This window comes from Chelon labrosus, assembly GCF_963514085.1.
Source record: "Chelon labrosus genome assembly, chromosome: 11".
Classification (NCBI taxonomy): Eukaryota; Metazoa; Chordata; class Actinopteri; order Mugiliformes; family Mugilidae; genus Chelon; species Chelon labrosus.
The window spans coordinates 3,510,255-3,533,817 of record NC_140344.1 but is presented as its reverse complement, the minus strand read 5'-3'; the positions used below and the strand labels follow the sequence as shown (position 1 = coordinate 3,533,817).

General features: G+C 40.1%; 1 protein-coding gene across 1 annotated transcript; it reads right to left on the bottom strand.

The window, feature by feature from the left end:
* Nucleotides 1-18,779: 18,779 nt before the first annotated feature.
* LOC311495948 (troponin I, fast skeletal muscle-like) lies at nt 18,780-23,370 on the bottom strand. The gene is made up of 7 exons (XM_084555631.1): nt 23,135-23,370; nt 21,832-21,864; nt 21,540-21,576; nt 20,989-21,117; nt 20,158-20,247; nt 19,903-20,076; nt 18,780-19,140 (listed from the first exon to the last, which is right to left on the bottom strand). The coding sequence occupies exons 2-7, from the start codon at nt 21,837-21,839 to the stop codon at nt 19,066-19,068; spliced, it is 513 nt and encodes a 170-aa protein (XP_084411757.1). The 5' UTR covers nt 21,840-21,864; nt 23,135-23,370; the 3' UTR covers nt 18,780-19,065.
* Between the last annotated feature and the right edge of the window lie 193 nt (nt 23,371-23,563).

The window sequence follows — 23,563 nt, the reverse complement described above, 5'->3', positions numbered from 1 at the left end:
ATTCTCATTTCCAGCTCTATATCTTTTATTCTGGGAATTCACTAAAGCAGCTTTAAACAGTGAAAACACATCATTACTTATGTCATACTGTTTTACTCCCCGTGAAAACAACAATAGCTCAAGGCTCTTCAAGGTGCTTCTTAAAAGCCCACTTTGTCCTGGGGCAGGCTTTGCGGAAGCCTTTGCTTGTGATCACCAACTCGTCGTCCAAACTGTGAACCCACTAGGTAACACTTTGGATAGGGAATGGCAAGTGCTAGGAGATCCATCTGTGCATTTCCGAGCCTAAATTCACTCTGCATTATTAGTGTGTAAAGCAGAAATACCCCAGTTCACATCTGCCTTTAACAGATCACAAGTAGAAAGCACCCAAGATGCAAAGAGACCACACTGAGTCTGATCACTTAGGCCACATTCAGAGATAATCTGGGCCACATATACCACATTCTTTCAGCAGTATCAATGGGAATGTGTTCTTGGCCTCAATGAAGGACCACCTGTTCAACCTTTATACTCTGCAGCGGAACATTTTTGTGTGCCAATAAAATGTAGCAGTGTATGTATCCCTGATTGTATATTCAGCTCTTCCCTGACTCTGAGAGCATGCATCGCTTGTTCCAGGTCACCTGACCTCCATCAGTAATGCAGACATTTCTCTTCCACCAGTTAAAAGCGACAACACAGGTGGTCTTTGCAATTCGAAATAATGTACGTGTTTATGTAAAGCAATGAAGTGACACCTGAGTGCAAGTACTCGAGACGCATGTGGAGACACCAAGAGTGAACTGACGTACTGAGAGATGTTAAATTGTGATCGACCACCACAGACACATGTTAATAACAGGTGGGAACAGGCCTAAAGATTACAGCAGGTCTGTTTGGCAAACACTTGCTCTTGCATGGATATGGCTATTTGCATGCTCAAGTACATAAAATGCTTACCAAACCTGTTTTGTGATAACATCTATGAACATTTATCAAGAAGCTTGGCTTGACTGTGTGGACGTGCTGTGCCTGGAGCAAATGTACAGCTCCTGTGACAAATTGACATTAAGTGTTGCACAAAAACAACAGTTGGAAAACCTTTCAAGTTTCATCTGATGCAGGGCAGTTTGAGCGTTCAAGCATCCAATCTACAGAGTATCTAACTATCCAATCTAACTGCTCAAAGGTTTGAAACCACAGTGGTCACAGCCTGTAAATATTTAGGTAATATTATCAATAAAAATGTATGATTTCAATACAATGCTGAAAACCTTCTGTTAATGCTGAAACAACATTCATGCTATCATTCTATCATGAATATAAGTCTGTTAATGGTGTCATGTTGCATAATAAGTAGTATTTTTTACTTTTGATACTTTTCAGTGCTAAGTCGTAGTACTTTATATACTTCTACTAAAATGATGCTTTTGGACTTGGGTATTTGTTTTAACGTGGTATTGCTTCTTAAGCAAATGGCGTCATATCTTCCACCACTGACAACAGTGTGAGGCACACTACATGATAAATGGTAGCAACAAGTCAATAGGTTATAATGGACACTATGGTAAGCCTAGAAGGGAACACATGTTAGTCATTTGCACTCCTTAACCACATTCAGGTGAGTTTGTAACAATATTTAAGACAGCCAAGCCTTCATTTTAATCTCTGGCAGTTAATTTGGCAGATGAAAGGTTAGGTGTGCAAAAAGGTGAAAGCATTTGTTGGTTCTGACTTCACAGTGAAGAATTTGTCTGTTTCAGAGAGAAGGTACAAAATGATTCATTCATTCATAACAGCACTGGATGTTAGAAATAATGTAACTGAATGGACATGCTCATGTCTACTTAAGGTACACGGTAAGATGTAAGAAAGATAAACTTAGGATATTGTGATGAAAATGCCACAGTGAAATTCTGGGAGCAAAATATATTTTTTTTGTTTCTTGTTTTTTCTAACAGTTAACTAACAGTTAACTTCGCTGGTACAGAAATAAGTGGCTGAAGTGTTCAAGACACATGCAGACAACTGTTTCAAAACCTGGATACAGTTACAGTCAGTCACAGGGGAATATGAATAAGTGTGTTTCTTCTGTTTCATGTAGGCATGTCAGGGTCCTTACACACTCAGGGTGGATGATGAAATGTACATCACAGGGACCCTTGTGATTCCTTTCAGACACATGACTGCCAAAACCATGACTTGGCCTTGACACAACTTCTTCATAAATCTCCTGCGGAGCAATACATTGAGCAGTCGTATCGCCTCATTGTGCAGCTGTGAATATTTGTGGAGGCATTACATTTCAGATTCTTCACATTATTAAAACATGGAAACAAGCTGGAAAGAAGCTGACGAGAAGAAAGATGATCCCAGGAAAAAGATCTGTGACTGAAATGATAGAGGGAACATCTGCTGCTGGATGAACTCGTTCGTATACTGTAAACAGCTGAGTGGTCTGAATACTATCACGTAAACTTGTATTTTATGCTGCTGAGGCCCTTAGGGATTTTTTGTTTTACTAGAGAACATGATGACTTTTTTCTGCTTGTGGTGGTAAATAAAGACAGGTCTCCATGCCAGCACAGATCTGCTGACACTCTGCTCATAATAAAGGCTTTCTGAGTTCAAACTGTAGAAACTGTATTTTTTCCCCCCTATTCTCTTACTGTGAACCCTGTTTATGTATACTGTTTAACCACTCAGAGGTTTGGTCTTAACATGCTTGACTGACTGCCTACTCCTGTGCTCGTTGCACTACATCTTGTCCCAAAGTCTTCTCAAAGTGAAGTTAATGACTGGATTGTGTCCAGTTGGAAGGCACTTCCTAATGGTATTTGTTGTGTGGATTCAGTTGTAGCATGGTGCTACAAGTAGGAATTTGTACTCCTGCCTCAATGCTTTTGTCAAGACCCAGATAACCACAATAAAAACAAGCCAAATTCAGTTGTGTTCTCCTAAACATTTTGCTGGTACAATTTACTCAGCAGCAAAATCTAGAAGATGATTTGGGTCATCATCAGGGTACATCAGTGCTGCACTTTGCTGGTTAACACTAAAAGTCAAAAGAGGGCTGTCAACAAATAAGTCTTGTTAGCCCTAGTATGAAGTGAGTTACGCATGGTTCTGAGGAGGGCAAACCCAAGGAAAGCACCTGGCCCTGATGACATCGCAGGTCATGCTCATCGGAGCTAGCTGATGCGTTTACAGACATCTTTAATCAGTCCCTCCTCCAGTCCTAAATGCCTATCTGATTTAAGTCCACAGCCATTGTGCCCCTCCCAAAAGATGAATCCTGCTTGAATGACTACCGTCCCATTGCACTCACCCCAGCTGTTATGAAGTGCTTTGAGAGGCTGCCATCCATCCATCCCTCATGCATTTAGAGGGTAAGGACACAAATCTGACAATGCTTTTCATTGATTACAGCTTGCCATTCAACACAGTCATACCATACAGACTTTCTGAAAAGCTCTTGACCCTCATACTGAGACCCTCCCTCTGCAACTGGGTGCTGAACTCCCTGACAGCCAGTCAGAGTGGGAAACTGGACATGACTGTGTGCATAGGGACCCCACAGGATAGTGTTCTTAGTCTGCTGTACATCCTCTATACTAGGGCTGGGCGATATATCGATATAAAAAATATATCGATATATTTTTTAATGCAATACGGAATTAGACCATATCGCGTATATCGATATGGTTCAAATTTGCACTTTAATCCTTGCTCCAGGCAAGCTGCTGACCCGGAGCTCTCTGCACTGCTCCCCGCGCCCCCGCCCCTCCTCTTTCATGCACAGAGGAGGAGCGCAACAGTGTCTGTGGAGTGTGCGGAGGAGAAATAAGTTAGTAAAAGAAAAAGCAGTGGCTCAGTAATTTGGAGATGGTTCCGATTCAAAGTATCAGATGAGCAACAAAATTACATTATATGCAGAGGTTGCGCTAGACTTTTTCGTTGTCTGTCATTTTGACTGACAGGGTCACATGAATCCCGTCATAATCTATTTTTACCCGTCACTTTATTTTTTAAAATGATAATAATGCAATTCAAAAGCATTTAATTTTCATTCAAATTTAATTAACTTTAAGTACTTTTTCAGTATTGACAGTACTGACTTTAAATGGTAGGGGAAAAAAAACGTCTATGGTTAGGCGAGCTCTGACGTGTGCATCAGTATAATCGGTGTACCAGGAAATCGTGCACTGATAAAAGTTCTGCGATGTTTGGAATGCAAACTGCGATTAGAGACAAGAGCCAATTAATAACCTCACTCGCCACCAAGTGGTCAGGGGTGTGAACTGCAATCTGTCAAAATGACAGATGGCCTTCAGATTTTTCCGTCACAGTTTTAAAAAAAAAAAAGGTCAATGACGGAAAATATTTGGTTCATGCGACCCATGGTTATATGTAGGGAGTGCCATAAAAAAGTTACAGCCAGGGGTGGAAGCACTACAAATCTTTTTCACCACCTAAAACAGTGGCACAAACTGCAGTACGAAGAGTGTGTGGAACTGCACGCTGCAGAAGCACCAGTCGCAAGCCATCCACAACCCGAAAAAGCTCCATATCGGGATATATATCGTATATCGATATTCAGCCTAAATATATCGGGATATGACTTTTGGTCCATATCGCCCAGCCCTACTCTATACCAATGAATATGTGGCCTCTCAGACCAACACCAGCTTCATAAAGTTTGCAGATGACACCACAGGCATTAGACTGATCACTGGGGGATTGGAGACAGCATACAGAAGAGAGGTGGGAGACCGGTATCCAGGTGTTAGAACATTAATCTTTCCTTACATGCAGAAAAAGACCAAGGAGATGAGGAAGAAGGAGCAACACCTCCCATTATACATCAGCAAGACAGAGCTGGAGAGGAACCTACATCAGCGAGGCCCTCACTTGGTCTCTTAACACTCAGCAGCTTCTGAAGAAATCCCAACAAGGACTGCACTTCTTCAAGAGGCTGAGGAAATTTGGCATGTCAACCAAAATCTTCCACAAATTTTACAGAAGTACAGTTGAGAGCGTCATCACTACCTCGCTCACAGTGTGGTTTGGGAACTGAACTGCTCAGGACAGTTAAAAGCTGCACAGTTAATTTAAACAAGACTTTCAACAAAACAGTTTCTAGCCTTAGGCCAACACTGCCTCACCTCCCCATCTCTCCCATTGACTCTCCCATTAGAAGAGACACAGAGCTCTCTTCTAAACTCCTGCAACTTGTTTTAGTTTGTTGATTTTACATTTCTTTCTTTTTATTTATTTATTGTTTTTAGTAAGGGATTGAAGTAAGAGTTCCTTTTAACAGTCTAGACTGCTGCTTGTACTGACCATATGACATAAACATCTTGAATCTTGAATCTATGACAGTCACAGTCTATTTCATTTTGTTGTCAATCAGCTATACAACACCGGATGCAGAACAGACTACTGATGGTGAATAAGATCGATGGTAAATGGTACACAGTAAGTTTGTGTTCATTTCAAATACTTGCAACTGATACAGACTGGCTCAGTGGTGAAGCAAGAATGATGTGACTGTGTATGGGTATAGAGTTCTGTTCAGCCGTCCTCCCTGCATGCTCAAACCTCCTCTGGGTTTTATGAGCTTTAGTCAGGATGGCATTTATGGTAGTATAGTTATTTTATAGCCCCCACCAGGAGCTTTACAACATGTAGTAGACATGTTGAGTGTACTCACGGAGTAATGCAGCGGCGATTCCACGTTCAGGTGGAGGAATGCAGCCTCATTAAAGCGGCCGAGCGCAGGAACGATGCATTCCTGTTAAGTGAGGTAAAGTGGGAGTCCATAAGACACATGTTGAGATGTAGAAGCAAACCTGCTAAAAAAAGACACGTTTAAGAACTTAAAATAAAACAAATATGAATACTATTATTATATGACTAAAGCCACAAACTAAGGAATGGTAATTCAATAAAAACCTCAGACACAAAACTTTACACTGTAAAACCTATTGAAGGTTGTTTGGTTGGTTTTAATAAGACTCACATGGGCTCTGATGAAAGTAAGTTCTGTTTATCTGCGGCTGACCAGAACAACATATCTAGATCTTTAAAAGCTAGACTACTGTCTTCAGTAGCTATAGGCAGGGTACTGATAATTTAATTACCTCTTTATAGTGTGAACCTATTTTTTCAGAACATTACTGCCACTGCAGCTCTGAAGGAAACTACCCACTGGTTTGTGTTTGATCTCATTATATCAGCATCACTTTTACTGTTCGCTGTCCTACAGTAGTCCTCAGACCTGGATTAAGTTCTGCTAATGCCACAGGCTTTTTGTGAGCTTGCAAATTATGGGGTGGTGCTGGGAAAACACTTACATCAAACACAATGTATTTGTCTGAAGAGGTGATTCATTCATTTTAAATAAAGAAAGAAAATAACAGTAACTTTCAGCTTGTTTGAAGTCGCAAGATGCACACTCCTCTACAGACTTCTGTTAATGTATCTTGGGTACAGCATGATAAAAGTATCACTGCTCTTGGCAGCTTAAGAAGTTTGCTGTTGTATTAAACTGGCGCTGTTGTTGCCAAGGTAACTTGTTAGTGGTGGACATCATAAATCAGTTTGTTCACTGAGACTGTTTTGTAGTCACTGTCTGCTTTGTACTTAATTACCCCAAGTAAAGTGTTGTGTACCATAGACTGTATATAAATATGAACAATGCATCCCCACTTCCTCACACCGGCCAAACTGACGCTATTTTCCCGGGGATACGGGCGACGGCATCTTGTGAGTTCCGAGCCAGAGTCTGCGCAAGTCCTGATTAATACTGCGCTCTGCTCTACCAGTTACAAAGAAATGCTGGATTATACGGTGTTTTTTTCCTACTCTCACGTTGTCATGCCAGCTAGTAACATCATGAGGTCACATCCTGCTTCTATGGCATCAAATAACTAAAACGAAACTTATCAGAAAAACTGACACTTGAACATGCATGATCATTATATTAGCTACCTAAAATGACAGAAACTATACTGGGAAAAAATTTATTTTAAGCGTAATTTAATTAAATTTATTTCATTTCAGTTTTATTTGTATAGCGTCAATAATAACACTAATTGTCTCAAGAGACAATTAGTGTTTTTATTTACAGTCTATGTTGTGTACACATCAGTTCAGTGGCTCAGTATGTTCCGTTAATGCTTCCTGCAGTCTCATTAACTGCTACTGGCGCTGAGTAATCAATGTTTGAACAAAATACAAATTGATTAATGAAACAAATTGGGAAACTGATGCCCAACAGCAAGAAGGTTCCGGGTTCGAATCCATGGGCCGACTGGGCCTTTCTGTGTGGAGTTTGTGTGTTCTCCCTGTGTCTGTGTGGGTTCTCTCTGGGTACTCCAGCTTCCTCCCACCATCCAAAGACATGCTCATTAGGTTAATTGGTGATTCTAAATTGGCCGTGAGTGTGAGTGTGAATGGTTGTCTGTCTCTCTGTGTTAGCCCTGTGATAGACTGGAGACCTGTCCAGGGTGGACCCCGCCTCTCACCCGATGACAGCCTGGATAGGCTCCAGCACCCCCCACGACCCTTCACAGGACAAGCGGTTACAGAAGAAGAATGAACGTTTAGCTCAATGCAACAGCTTTCCCAGATCTCAGCAATGGCAATGAATTGTTAATGCAAACAATAACTGTACTTCTGAGGAGCCTTGTCGACATAATGAATTCCTTGCCGCACACTGCCAATTTCAAGTATAAATTTAAACTTTTAAAGTCTTAACCTTTAATATAGTTACAGACTTAAAGGGGAACTACTGCTTTTTACAACCTGGACCTTATTTCTGGCATAAAATACAATCGTTTACTCACCCATATAACTTTTGTGTCATTTGTAGTCAATCGGGAGGTATCTGCCGCGAAACTCGTTCATTTCACCAATATTTTGTTATCGTATGCTAGTACTATTCCCCGTTGAGTCCGGAGTTACCTGTTATCATCATCCAGGGTCTGTAGATTGACCTGCAGGATGATGTCTTCTGACCTGGATGATGTCTGTCTGATCTATCTATCTCTGAGCGCCGCGCGCACCCGCAATGGTCGGCTTGTTTACCTGTAATTTGCTACTGCTATGGTTCGTCCACAACTTCAGAATCGGAAAAATATTCAGTCATGTTGCAAAAAACTAGCCGTAGCAAATTACAGGTAAACAAGCCGACCTAAAGAACTAATTACATAAAATGAATCTGGGGTTCTATTCAGGCAGAATCAGCAAATATCCTAAAACTCAGTGGAGAGAAGACTCGTATGGAAGTGAAGATAAACAGGGGTCCAGTGTTACAGCTTGGTTATTTACATTTGTAGGTCCAATGCACTGTACATCTATACACCTGTACATCTTTGTAAACTTGAACAGACCACAAATGTCATGCTGCTCTCTGTGGTTTTGAAGCGCTCAGCAGGTATTGAGCTGGATTAGGGGCGTCATTGGTGGTTCCAGACCAAACCTATTTTGCATGTAATTGGATCAGTATTTAGCAACCTAAACATTAATGGAAGCTTTGCTGATGATCTTTTGATTGATATCTGGTATGGTAATAGTTTCTTGTCAAAGTACTCTGTAAACTCTGTAACTAAAAGTATTTATTGTCTTTAACAGACTTGGAATGCCAGTAAAAAATATAGAAAAAACATTTGTTTCTTGATAATTATCAACCGATTCATTAATTTTTCCAACTGTGGGAGTTTGCTCTTGCCACCATCGCCTTCGTGTTTGCTCTAGGGGGTTTCAGACTGGGTTTTGTAAAGCATCTTGAGACAAATGTATTATTATTGATGCTATATAAATAAAATTGAATTGAATTGAACTTATGTTGTGGAAATGTTCTTGGTTTGACACACTGAAGAGCCACAGCCTCTTTTCACTTCTTTAAGCATCTTTTAGTCCTTACATCTACAGAAAATAAAGTCTAAATATGACTGTGTTTGCATATGAACATAAGTCTACAAATGTCTGTAAAATGTGTTGGGAACTTCTGCACTAACCTAAAGGTGTGCTGTATACTGTCACATTTCCACGAAACAGTCTGAGGGTTGGTTGTACGCACAACAAAACCCTAGAGCAAGGGTGTTAAACTTATTTTAGTTCAGGAGGAGCCACATACAGCTCAATGTGATCTAAAGTGGGCCAAAATATTATAGTACAATAACTTTTACATAACGACAACTGCATATGTTTCCCTATGTTTGAATGTAATGAAGTACAAGTACATCATGAAAAAGTTTACATTTAATGAGCTATCCTTTTACAAAACATTTATGAACAACCTGGAATATTTTTAAAAAATTTTACGGAGCAATTTTATTCTTTTTTACCGTTTAGTTCTGGATGTTGTGTTCCGTCTGGTACTCTGACCGAAACGGTGGACAAATTAGGAATAGTAGTTACTTTTGTAGCGCTCTGTTCTCTTATTTTACAGGAGGGTCAAAGCTATTCTGAGTAATCACTCTTTGCATGGGTGGTGAACGGATGACAGGTCTACTAGTATTAAATTTGGGATGTGTGTATAGCAGCAGTTAGAATGTCTGACTCTTTCTAGGATGCAGAGAGACCTGGTCAGCATCCCATACATGAACAAAACCACTGTGGCCCCATAGGTCCCTATTCCACATTGTCGCAAAGCTACTTCTAGAAGCACACATAACATTTATTTTTGACCAGGTGCTCCCCACCTTTAAAGTTAATATCAATTAAGTCCATCCATTAAGTTAATTAGTCTATGGTACCAAACCATTGGCGCACACGCATTTTGGAGCTCATTTGAATCCAATTCACAGTGTCTTAACAGTACTCACAGTTCCGGGGATGCAGGTGCTGTTAAATATAATTTGGCAAAACCCTCCTTCAGCAGTGTCCCGTCACGGTGGTGTAGAAACACGTACTCAGCCTCCGTCTACGTTTATAAGCATCCAGTAGGTTCTCAGCAGCTTGGTGCAACAAGTGTTTCCCAAGAACAAGTCTCTCATACTGCTAGCACGACGAGGTCACGGTTTAGCATCAATTAAGCAGAATTCCCGACGGAAAAAGGCTCCCACTGAGCGTCCAGTCTCTCCAGTAAACAAATACACTACGTCGAGCAGACAGGCACGTAACTAAATCATACTAACTTAAATAAATATAGTTTATTGAAATAAGTTTTTGCGGTTCTCGGTCTCACCCACCAGGTTAACCGGTAGGTTAACTTGAACATCACTAACTGGCTAATCAAACAGATTGACACCTGTACCATTTAGAACACAAGACTATGATGCGTTCAGGAACCATGTTGAACATAGGACATTCCAGAGACTTAATAAACCGTCCCAAATACCAGTAATCTTCTATGTCATTTCCGCATTTTGCACTTTGCAAATTCACGCTGCGGGCCAGATTAGATCCTCTGCCGGGGCCGTTTTGGCCCGTGGACCGTATGTTTGATACCCCTGCCCTAGAGTGAACCAACATGAAAAGGACCCTCTAGAGCTTACGGATATGTCATGACGTTTTTTGTCAACAGCAAGATGGGGGCTCAATAGCTTTGTGAAGCATCTTGTGAAGAATGCTCTGAGGTTCTGGTCACGAAGTCTTCTCTTGATCTTTGACACGGAAACGTGTTCACCTAGGAAGCGTCCTTGAATTCATGTGCAGTCATTTAAAGCTTTTGTCCACCATGCCAAGGATTTTATTTTTTGCTCTTCTGTAGGAATCTACCCCAAACATACATTCGTCGTCATGTGTTTTGAGTCTTGTGATTATCTTCTTCCGCTACTTTACTCATTATTTTGCCAACTCATCTTCACACTAACTTGCAACTCTTAATCAATTCTAAGCCATGGTAGTTCTCTCTTAGAGCTCGATGAAAGTCTCTTCTCTAAAACAGCATTGAAAAAGCTGGAAAGCAGGAGCAGAAGAGGTGTTAACAGGGTAAGGTGGCTCATTTTTAACTTTAGTATTAATTAGACAATATCTTTAATCGTAACAGACTTATTTTAGAAGTAAGCGTTGTATCTGTTGCCATCTCTGAAAGCCAGTAGGACATTTTGAAATCAGATAAACTTTGACGTTTGTCTTGTCTGACTAATTTACTCCCAACACAAACCAGATGGAAGGAAAGTTGGGCTGCGTGCAAGAGCCCGCCACGTTCCCGAAACCTGCTCTCGGTACAGAGGAGCATAGCCCGCCAAGTGCTCATGGAAAGGGACAAAGTCAAAAAATAAATAAATCTCTGTCAACCCAGAGATGACAACTAGAATGGAGAGTGGCTATGTGTCTCTGGAGTTTAACAGTCCTTCAGCTGAGAGGAGGAAAGAGAGAACCACTGCTTCTCCATCTGTGGACTCTGGTGTGCTGAAAGTGAAACCATATGGCATTCAGGGCAATTGGGAGAAAGTTAATGAGATTTTGAGCAGGCACTAAATCCGCTCCTTGAACTTTTACGATGACCTCCCACAGGCTGGACATAATAACCCTAAATGACTTAACAGCCTGGGTCAGTTATTAGGATCTGCTTGGGTTACAGTCATGAGGTCTGTGTGGGGACAGCATGACGCAGGGCACGACTGCAGAATATGTCCCGGATTCAGAAGAGTTAGGAGATGGAAAATCCCTTAAGTAGGTTCAACCAAGTACGTTTAAGTGCTGTAGAAAATAACTAACTGATATTAATGAGATGAATGTGTTAGGAAATACAGAAAAGTGGAATTAAGAGACACCAAGGATGAAAAGGGAAACCGTGACAGAGCTCATGCCACCACAGTGATGCTCCAAATGTGTTATTTCCATACAAGGGCTGTACTTTCACTAATAACATGGTCTAAAATCATTTTTTACATCTGAACTATACTCACTGATTCTGTGGCTCATGTGCCAAATGTGTCATAGAAATTTCGCTGAAGTCTGTTGAAACAATTCCAGAAAATGTGACATGTACATATAATCCTCAAATGTATAAACGTAATATACACCGATCAGCCACTACATTAAAACCACTGACAGGAGAAGTAAATAACACTGACTATCTTGTGATAATGCAATGTTCACTTGTGGAACGTTTGGACCTCGCATTCATGTGGATGTTACTTAGACATGTGCCACCCACCTAGACCAGACCAGACACCCTCACCCCATAGCAATGACACTCCTTGATGGCAGCAGCCATCCCCAGCAGGATGCAGCCTGACACAGACACACACACAAAAACAGTTTAGGAACAACTCAAAAAACATGAAGAACAGCACAAGGTGTTGACCTGGCCTCCAAATTCACTAGATCCCAAACTGATCAAGTATCTGTGGGATGATCCACAGAGGCCCCTCCTCTCAACCCATAGGACCCAAAGGCCCCCACTAACAACATTCTGTTGCCAGACACCACAGGACACCCTCAGAAGGCCCATGTCCATTCTCTGATGAGTCACAAGTGTTTTGGGATGACATTGGTACATGGCTCGTTGGTCTAGGGGTATGATTCTCGCTTTGGGTGCGAGAGGTCCCGGGTTCAAATCCCGGACGAGCCCTTCCTTATGTTATGGGAGAGCCACTATTAGATAACAAAAAATCTAATCAACCAGAATGCTTTGAAACCAACTGTAGATCTTGTAGGATGAGAGTGCACTTTGGATTTGTAGTTCTGGAACTCTGGAAGGTCCACTGTGTAGGATTTTGCGGGCTTAACAGATAGAAATGTCAAGACATTAACGACTCCTGCTGGTCAGATTAGGTAGCACCTGCTGAGACTCTCAGTGGGAGAAAAGAAGACACATTTAAATGCACTAAATGTTCTAAATACATGCCGCCCATGTTGCTTCGGGTAAAGCTGCACCTCTTAATGCATGTGCTGATGTCGTTGGGAGGCAGGCTGTCGTCAGGAACGCTTTCAACAATTGGCAAGAACTCAAGAATAGTCACTAGTGAATAGTAAATGTTTGGTGGTGAGTTCAAGCCAGAGGCTAGCCAACCCATAGATTCAGTGGTGTATTAGAATGCTGAAGGGACATGATCTCAGTGACTACAGAATGGTGTGGTGGACGGTAAATATCAGATGACGTGAACAGGAAATACTCAATCAAAGTATTCTGCAACTACCACAGAATCATACTTTACTTGAGTGATTGTCCACCACTGACCATAAATAAATAATACAGAATGAGAACAATGAAAGAAAATACAAGAAAAACAAACAAAGGCAGTCACATCTTACAGAGGGTATTTAAGTATAAACTGATATGGAGTCCTCTGTGTCCTCAGACTGCTGAACTGCTGTTCAAAGCAGAGAGACAGAGCAAAGACGCCCCCTACTGATGATGGAACCTCATGCACATCAACAGCTTTGATTTGAGAGCTGTTTCTCCTATCATGGGACACTTTCACATAAGGATTATCTCATACTCTTGTCAGTAGGATTTTTGATTGTTGCTGTGGAAGGGTGTTCCATCATATGTCGGAACTCAGACCTTGATATTAGGAAGTTTTAGAGGGAACACCAGAATCTGGTGAGAAACATTAACATCTCGACTTTATTATTAAGATTATCACATAATTTAAACTGGTCTCCCGGTCTCCAGGACACACGTCTCATCTTCCACACAACTTTAGTCTAAAAATAATCAGTGTCATTTTTCAGAGAGCGAGGTCAGATAGGACCCTTTCCTGAACTCCGACCTGTGACCAAAGACCCAACCTTGGCATAAAGGTTTTCTTATAAACATTTTGGTGCAGTCATAAAGACCGCTAAATATAAGCTCGCCAGGTTTCAGTTACCAGCTGGCGAGATATATGGAGGCCTGGATGGCGTCATTTGATTTAATTAATGGAAGATTTAAGATTCTTTATTGTCAAATACTCTGTAACAATGCAGCATCAGTATCAGTAATGAAATTCCCGGTGCATGGAGCCCGCTCAATGAAGTTGAGCGAGCTGTATTTAATAATTTACTGTTAACGAAGAAAATCAGCTTAGCACAAATAAATAACACAATGTCACAATGGCAAAAGGAGTTATCACCAACCAGTTCTCAACAGCTCTTTAGACTCTTAGCTCCTAATGTTGCTCATAGCACATTATAATATTTAGCAAAATTCAGTAAGACAGAGAGAACAATCCTCACTCTCCAACTTTAACTTGGAGACACTTTATAGTCTTTCATGCTATAAGTCAAAATTATACTACATATGTGTTAAATGTGTGCAATCATTCACTAGTAATCCCACACACACATTAAACCCACAGCGAGAGGTGTGAGAGGTCCCAGGTTCAAATCCCGGACGAGCCCATAAATTATGACACCCATTATTAGTTAACTTCAGCTCTATCTATATAATGTTAGGTTATATTACCTCTTCGATGTACATAAGATGACTACACCTTCACATCATTTAACATGTAACATTACAAATACTCAAATTTAGTCTGGAATCAAATCACAAAGAAAACATTTTCAACACTGAAACAAAAGATTAGCTGTTCAAAACTAAACCACTCGCTATAATAGTAAACCATAAGAACACGAGCTGGAGTCAGTTCAACATCTACATGGAAAGTCACATCAAAACCATCATATTCATCATCAAAACAACATGACTGGCTGGAAAGACATCACGTGAGAAGGTAATTGAGCTTTGAAAAAAGTATAGCTGTTTACGCTGAGCAATCTTCACTTGATACGAAACTAAATGTGATTGATATTAGATATCGTTATGTACCAGTAAACTAAATGTCCTTTTAGTATGTTGTTAAGGTTGTATTCAGAATGTAAAGCTAATTTAGCCTCTCGTGCTAACATATGCACCGATTCACACTGATGTTTCTTTTCTTTCACATATGTTGTGATGTGTTTATCATGTATTATATAGAAAGAGTACAGCTATTAGTTACCATTTTAAAGGTAATGTTGGTGTCCAACCCTATCATAAGAAATAAGGAAACACACAGTTCCATTGGTCCCTTCTCCAAAGGAATGACCCTGCTCTCCTATATATTTTGTGTGTGGTGTCAACCTACAGTTTATGTTATTTATAGCTTGCTACGCTCTCTTTTTGGCACAACACAACAGAATGGCTACAGTAAATCCATATATTGACACCTTTTGGAATGTTTTTTGGTAAGGTGTATACCACAGATAGCTGCACTAAAGATTCATTTTGAATTGTCCACCTAAAGAATATGTCTGGTTTGATTACTACAAATAATTCCCTTTGTGTGCACGCTTTTATTCAAATTATGTTGCATTGGATAATGCAACATTACGGAAATACATCAAAAATAATCATCATTTTGTCGATATTCATATGGAAGGAAGAGTAAAGATGGCTGGATTAGCAGGTGGCAACAATAGCACTGGTGGAGATATACTGGTATGAGCTGGAGGATGTGACAAGTGTGGCAGCAAGGAAAATATTAGGACATCTGGTGGACTGACGGAGAACGTCTGAAAGGCTTCCTGAAATGCAGGGTATGGGAAGCAGGAGCAGGAATGTAGGTGAAGAGGGGGGCATAGATGCAGAATGGACAAAAACAGGACTGGGGCTGTAACTGTCAACAGTCCATCACCGGACCACGCAGTTGCACATCAGTCCCACAGTTTCACAGTTTCACAGTTTTAGATGGTAGGGCCTGATCAATTTCTTGGATGGATCTTGTTATTTCCTCAGTGTCTCCTGTTTGTTTCGCTTTTTTTCTTAAATAACTGCGTGAATTACATAATGCAATGCTGAAGCAATTGCTATTACATAATGCCAAACAGATGTCATCAGAAAAATTTCAGCAGTTCTAACTAAATTTAAAAGCAGCTGTGTGACTGGGTGCAGCAGACTGGTGACGGAGGGAAAACGCAATGATTTTTCAAATGGAGTCTCTGTGAAGTTACATGATCCAAATATAACACGGAGGCATCTCCTTCACATTCCCCCGGAGGCTACAAGGATAAAGTTAGCTTCTGAGGAAACTTTAGAGGCCCCAGAGCCCCAGGGCCCCCAACAGGCCGGAGGCAGACCTTAAAGCACCATACAAGGAGTGTGAGGGCAAATGTGTGTGTGTGTGTGTGGAGGGTAGGGCATATAGGAAACCAGCAGTGAGTTAAATCATTAAAGAACTATCGGGACCACTGCCCTTCATAATTTTACTGTTTCTATGTTCATGTATTTAACAAAGACTTTACTGCCACTAATGGTTTTCAGTCATACTTGAACCTTTATGTAAAAAAAGAGTTTTAATTTTGCTCTAATAACTTGGTGACCACCTGAAATTTTCTTTAGCACCACCATCAGAACTTTTTTAAAATTATTATATGAAATACATCTAAAAATGTAAGGTCAAAATGCTGGTAGGTCATGTGACGTGCATGATGTCAACAGGACTGTTTGGGGTAGCATGAAGCATGATTTCAAAAATAGAATAAGAAGCTAATGTATTTCTGGATTCAGGAGTCCTATTTGTGTTTTTTCACTTAGTTCTCCACCTGAAGAGACAAACTATGTGGTGCACAAGGGCATGTCTATTCATATGCAACCAGAACTGCAAATGTTAGTTGTCCAAACTATTACAATAGTGAGTTCAGTGAGTTTCTCTTTTTCTGCATTGACAGCTTCAAAACAAAAAGATATGTTATCAAACAGCCAAGATGTGCCACTAGAAGGAGAAAGTTAGTGACTGATGGCTAGATGGTTTGTGACTAACCGGTGGTTAAAGTTGTGACATTTACGAACGAACTGAATCTTTTGAATGGCTCTTTAAGACAAACAATGGGAACCGATTCGCAGTTGCGAGTTGTTCTTTTCATTTAAATTTTTTCGTATCATTCCTCACAGTGATTATTTCACGGACAAATTAAGCAACCCCCAGGTTGGCATCTTGAAAATAAACAAATACCAAAATGAGCCAGTCTTTTGAACGGGTCTTTGAAAGGAATGGATCCAAAAGATCGGGCTCCCTCTCAAGAGCTGTAAATCCCATTTCTAATAGTTGTGTATTTGGTTTGAGACCAGCGTTACTGTTTTGTGAGTTCGCACTAAAACAATTCCTTACATGAATTGTGCTTCCTGCTCGTTTTCGATTTAGAAACTATCAAAAATGTCAGTAATATGTTGGATGGTGTTCTGTAATGTACAGCAAAATTCCTCACAAAATAAAGTGTCCTTTGCAGGTGTCCCCTATACTTCAGAAAGCAACACATATTTGTAGTTTAAACAGAATGGAATTTCCACATTTTAGAATTTCCCAACCATGTTTATGCTCCACAGAGGATGAACCCTTTAGAATTTAATAAACTTTAGTCCTCTGCTACACTCAGAACAAACTCTGAAGCCAAGATCCACCAGGCGTGGACACATGTAAAGATTTTGTTGTTTGGCCCTGAACATCTCAGAAACGAATCTGAACATCTATAGTTACCCTGGATGAACGTACCTAGAGTGAGAAACTACTAGAGTTATTTTTCACCTGGATTTGACAGGAATTAAGGAAGAGAGATCATATTTCTCCACACTGGCTCCCTGCAAAATTCAAATTTATTTCAAACTATTTCTCCTCAAATACAAGGCCAAGCTAAATGGCCAAGTTCCATATCACCTTAAAGATCTTATAGTACTATATTATATCAATGAAAAACATTGCTTTCAAAGTAAAGGTTTACTTGCGGCTCCAAAATGAGAACAACAGACAGAGCCTTTAGTCATCCAGCTCCTCCCCTGAGGAGTTGAATTGAACCCGACTGAATTAAATTCCTTCCCTAAGCCCTCGTGGAGAAATTCTTTCTCTGCATTCAACGCATCCATTCATACACACACAAAGAGCAGTGAGCACAATCGGAACAGTTGGCTGCCACGTGCGGTCCCTTGGAGCGGTTTAGGGTTTAGGTGTTTGCTGAAGGCGTCTCAGCCGTAGACATAGAGGTGATTCACACCAGTGATGTAGGGATCTCATATCAGCTCCTCTGACCACTATTCCACAGCTGCCCCAGGGTGTATAAATGTACTCACGTACAAGGAATTTGTTGGAGGAAGGACACTTAAAGCAGTGGGGAGTATTTAGGGGCTTTGAGGAGGCTGCTCAGACCCGGAAGGGTTCAAACCACTGAGCACATAGTTGTTAAGGTGCCCTTTAAATCACAGCCCCAACACACAACTCTGAGATTAAGAGTGTTATGGTCTATCATCTGAGCTAGCTGGGATTTTGCACTAATCAGGAATACAAAGACACACCTCACCAGAAAAATACTTGATTCTATATCTGTTTTTTTGGTCTGTGTGACAGTCTAACAATAGGGTGGTTGAATTTTCTAAATCCTTTTCTAAATGACATCAATACCATAAAACAATACACAATAAATAATTAAATTATGTTAGCATCTGAAAGTATTCCCAAAACATGTCTTGGTCTTAGATCTTTTTTACCAGTAATTATTTAGTTTTAGGACAGCAAGAATCATTCATTCATTTTTTGTAACCACTTGACCTATGGAGGATCTCAGGGGATCGCATTAGATGAGGGGCGGGGAACATCCTGGACAGGTCTCCAGTCTATCACAGTGCTAACCAGTAAGAATCAATAAACGGATTAACAGACAATGGTTCCTGTGTTTCTCCATGAAGTAGCACGCACTGTAATGAGATTTTAGATTAGGACAGATTCAGATTTAGCTCATCATACTAGAGATAAATGCCTCAAAAGAAACACCTTTGTTTTCTGTCACCCTAACTCCGTACACAGCCCCGTAAATACTACAAAAACACACAAACCCACACATATTCTTCCACAGTTGACTTTATTGCGTTAATACAACATGGTTCATTTTGTGTGAATGTTTCCCTGACTTTAAAGACTTTGTGTTGGTTTGTGGACTGGTTGAAACTCTCCACACTCCTCCCCCTCCCTCCAGACTAAAACAACGTGCAAAACTAACGAAAAAAAACCCCAACAACAACTCAGACAAGTTAAACGTCCTTCAGAGTGCCTCCTTTCAGACATGCTAACCTGCCGTTCAGCCCTGCGAGACATAACGCAATCACCTCCTCCAACACATATAAGACACGTTGAGTTCATGTAAACAGAAAGACAAGCAGTAGCAACACATTTAGGAGGCCTCGAACATCTTCTTCCTGTCGGCCTTGTCCTCAATGTTCTTACGCCAGTCACCCGCCTCTGTATTCTGCAGAGGACAGGGAACAAAGAAAAATATTTTAAATAACACAAAATGCAATAAAGCTGTAGATTTATTTAATTGAGAGGATACATTCCTGTTATTTTACAGGAAGTTTAGGTAATGCATGGCTGTATTTTATTGCCAGGTTCCTGTTTTTTATTTAATACAGTTAAATAGACAAAATTCTGTCAAAATGTTCCTCCTATTCCTCCTATTAATTAAAAAAGTATGTTAATTAATGCAAATGTATATTAATTCACACATCTAAACATGACTAAGGCAAAAAGATGCATGGATGTTTTATATTTTAAAATGTCTCCAGGTTTAAAATTTCCCAAAGGAAGGCAATGAGGGTTGCACAGTGCACCCTGGTTTTCAAGAATATACAAAAGCTGCAATGTTCACATCATATGTTCTTGTCTTATACTGTTGCCTTGAGGAGCTGATCTCAGTCCAAGATAGCCCCCAGATGCTCCAACTGAGCATGCATCCTCTGTCTGGTTACAATAAAGTTGGGTAATCTAAATTAAAGCTTACAGAAACCTAACAAGATTGAAGCTCACAGGTTTAATGTTGGTGTAGCTCAGTAAAGTGACCAATGTAAAAATGTCCGACTGGTCCTATACTGTCATTTAGCAATGCTGAGGTGGATCGAGGTTTTTCAGTCCTTTCTAAATCAAATCTGTAACTTACCAACTGAAAAATGCAGATACAGTCAACATCTTCTCTTTAAGTGTACAAAATGTAGGCAAAAACCTGTCAACTCACCTCCTCTTTGACCTCCTTCTTGACCTGCTTCAGGTTGGACCTCAGGTCCATGGTCACCTTGTGTTTGGAGCCCAGCAGAGCCTGCAGCATGGTGTCAGCAGACATACGTACTTTCTTCAGGGCGGGTTTCTTCACTCCTCTCAGGTCCACGACTTTGATCTTCAGGTCCTCAATCTGTGAGGAGGACAGAGGCTTTGATATATAGCTTTTACTTTTGTTCGTTGTGATTTCTTTCTGTGCTCAGAGGATGTTTACTTCTTTGTCTGCCTTCTGCACTTTGGCCTCGACGTCGTACCTCTCCTCATCAATCTTGTCAATGGCAGCGTGCATCTTCTTGCAGAGTTCCTGCCAACAGGAAAACACACACACAAAAAAAAAAAACCCACAATGATATCCCAAAAACATGTAGAAGTGTCAAAGTAATGCAATCTGAGAGTTATGTATATTTGAAGTACTCTCCGACTCCAAAACAAAAAGAGAGAGAGAAAAACATTGCGCAAATTTAGTTTTCTTAGAGCATCTTATTGAGATGCTAATCAATTATACCAAGTATTTATTTTAAATTTTTTATCTATCTAGTATTACAAACAGTAGCAAAAAGTCCCAAATCCAAGTTAGCATGTTTTAATTTCCTCTGCTCCATAGGCTAATGTGTAAATGACATTTTATCTCATTAACTGTTCCCATGAGGCCACAATGTTTCTATAGACAGGCCTTGTGTGTAAAAAAAGTGGTAGTCTAGCCTTGCACAATAGATGCTCAAAGCTCCAACACATAACAGCCTTTCAGTTTTATGAAGTCAAGGAGCTTGATCCTGCACCAGGATTACATTTGTATTTTGTATTTATTATTATATTATATTTTTGGATATGACATTTGACAACATTGACTTGGGCTTACTTCAAACTGTTTTCTACTCTGGACCAAAAATTATTAAATGAAGTCAATTAAAGGATCAGACAAAGCTAACTAAAGAGGGTTATATATATATATATATATATATATATATATATATATGATATTTCTGCTTCAGTCTGCATCAGTGATTAGTTAGATTTCTAGTTTTTACACCAATGCCCCTCTCACCATCAGGGTATTCTGGTCTCCGCTCATGTCTGGAGCAGGGCAGTTTTCAGCCATGTAGGCCTCCTTGGCTGCATCAATGTCCTTTTTCTCCTGCTCGAGCCAGTTCACAGCAATCTGCAGGATCAGGCTCTGTAGGACGAACAACAAAAGTCAGTCATGTGAGCAAGCAGCCCTTTTAATTGAAGAATGTTTTTTAATTTTTTTTTCTGAACCCAGAAATCCTAAGCACTATCTCTAAATAAAAACAAATAAATACATATGTGGATAGGCCAGGATGTCATCTGGATAAACACAACATGTATTAATCCATCACAAATGCACTATTTCCTCTTGCTGGCTTAAGACTCCAACAGGAGAGAACTAAGATTTTACTTTATATTTCTGAAGTTAATTGTTTGTTTAAGTTCCTGTAAATTAATCTTTGGGCTTTGTTTGGACAGCTACAGAGTATGAGATTGCTACACACTATATTTATATAGCATTTAAAACCCTGACTGTGAGAAATACACTAATACCATTACAAATAAGTCAATATTCTTGATGTTGTTTACCTTCAGGTGATGCCTGCGGCTGGAAGTCATCTTTTTCCTGTTTGGGAACAAGTTGTAATCATTTGTGCTCGTTCTAATCAGATTTACAACTAACACGTGTCATATTAGTAGTATTACTAAAAAAAAAGGAAAGTCACATTTATGTTCTTATCTCTAGATAGGATATTGCAAAACGAAACTGCAAACCAACATTGCTCTGTTGTTTGCTTCTCTTATTACTTTTTTAGATATCATGTTAGATTCTATTAAATTAAAGTGTATTATGATCAGATAGGATGTTGTCCAGACTTACTCAGACATCTTGGCGCGTTTAGTTGTTCACAACCTGCATTAAGACACACATAAGGACACACTGAGGTGAGGAAATTGCGTAGTGTTTTTTGACCCCCACAGAACGCCATAATGGTTCAGATCAGGTTGTCAGCGTGAGATTCTCTGAGATCAGCATGTTCCTCAGCTCTGATGGAGATGGACGGATGGGAATATTTGTGCCGTAACGCGATCTGAGGCCACAGCTGAAGAGCAGCGACGTCGACTGAACTAATCTGGGACGGTCGGGATCGGATGACAGCATCTCTGGTTTACAACCAGATCGAGTTAGGGGATAATTTGAGAGATTCTACAGTGGAATATAATTAGATAAAGTTCATCTGTACATACAGTTCAATTACTCTGACTAGAAGGTCCAAATAAGGTGACATGATGTCTTGATGATCCATTAAAGCCACTGTTGGGTTTTCTTATTCATATGTGAAGAAAAATTAAATGAAACATCTATTATATACTGTTAATTTTACTCATTTAACTTTTACACATCTGACTCTTGAAGAAAAGAACATCCAAGAAAAGATTGTATCAAATTGCTCACTCCTGCAAGACACTTGAGACGAATAAACGCATCATAAAAGTCATGAATAATATCACTGGCCTAATGTTCAGATGAATGAAACAGCCTATTAAAGACTTAAGTGCCATTAAGTGAAGTGTGAATGTTACAATCACAAGGCTCTACATGTGGACATTTTAACAAAGCTGAACCAATGTGAAGGACTTCTTCAAATAGTCAAAAATCCCTTTTGTCAAGTTGTTTGTCCATAAATCAAAAGAATCCTATTTTTTGTCAGTCCAGAACCTTCAGACCATCTCACATTACTTAGCTGTGATGCGTATAGATAACATTTTAAAGGAAACCAGCCAGACGCATGTCAGTGTGACAGGTTTAAGTCTTTGAATCCACTTTCCAGTTTCCAATCACTAACACCTGAGCTGCAAACAACACAAGAGCATGAAACACAGCACAGTGCTGCTGTGTAGGTCTCATAAATCGAGGTCTGTCAGGATAAGGTCAAATGTCACTGAAAAACTAAGTAGATCAAGTAGAAAGCAAATTCAGGACGTCAGGATGAATCAGAGATGGAGAAACAGATGACTAAAATCCCCTTCTAACTGATGGATTTTAGAGTTAGGGTTAAATGTGGCAGAGCTTAAGCTCTTTTGGATTTGTCTGATAAAATAAAGGAGATGCTGCTCTCAGAGAGGCTCTGCAGGCTGGAGAAAGAAACCAAAAGATAAAATAAGGAAGATAGATTTCTCACCTATTGGGAGGAGGAAGAAGAGGACAAGACACACTTGGTGGAAGAAAAGGAGACACTGCCAAAGCCACAGACAGTGAAAAATGAAATAGGTATATATGGTGGGTTGCGATGCCTCAGCAAAATGCCCATATCCTCTTTATGGAAATGGATTCCCAGTCAGACCAATGGGCCTGCGAGCTCCTGAAATACACCCAGCCCAGCCCAGCTCTGCAAACCACCCTCCTTGTGAGACCACTTCAAACTGAGCTGTAGGCACCGTGGTGTGTTAGAGTGTGTGGAATAAACTGTAAATAGAGGAACATATACTTCTCACTCTTCGGGGTCCTTAAAAAGCTATAGAATCTGCTCTGCTTTCTGTATTAAGCTGATATTTATCTCTTTAAAGCAATGTCATTTATTTAAACACAAAGGCAGCCTTTTAAAGCACTG

Excerpts from the sequence above, each read along its gene's own strand:
- LOC311495948 (XM_084555631.1), bottom strand. Across the intron at positions 21,118-21,539 it reads GCCGCAGGCATCACCTGAAG|AGCCTGATCCTGCAGATTGC; the intron begins GTAAACAACATC and ends TTCGTCCTACAG. Across the intron at positions 20,248-20,988 it reads GAGACCAGAATACCCTGATG|GAACTCTGCAAGAAGATGCA; the intron begins GTGAGAGGGGCA and ends TCCTGTTGGCAG.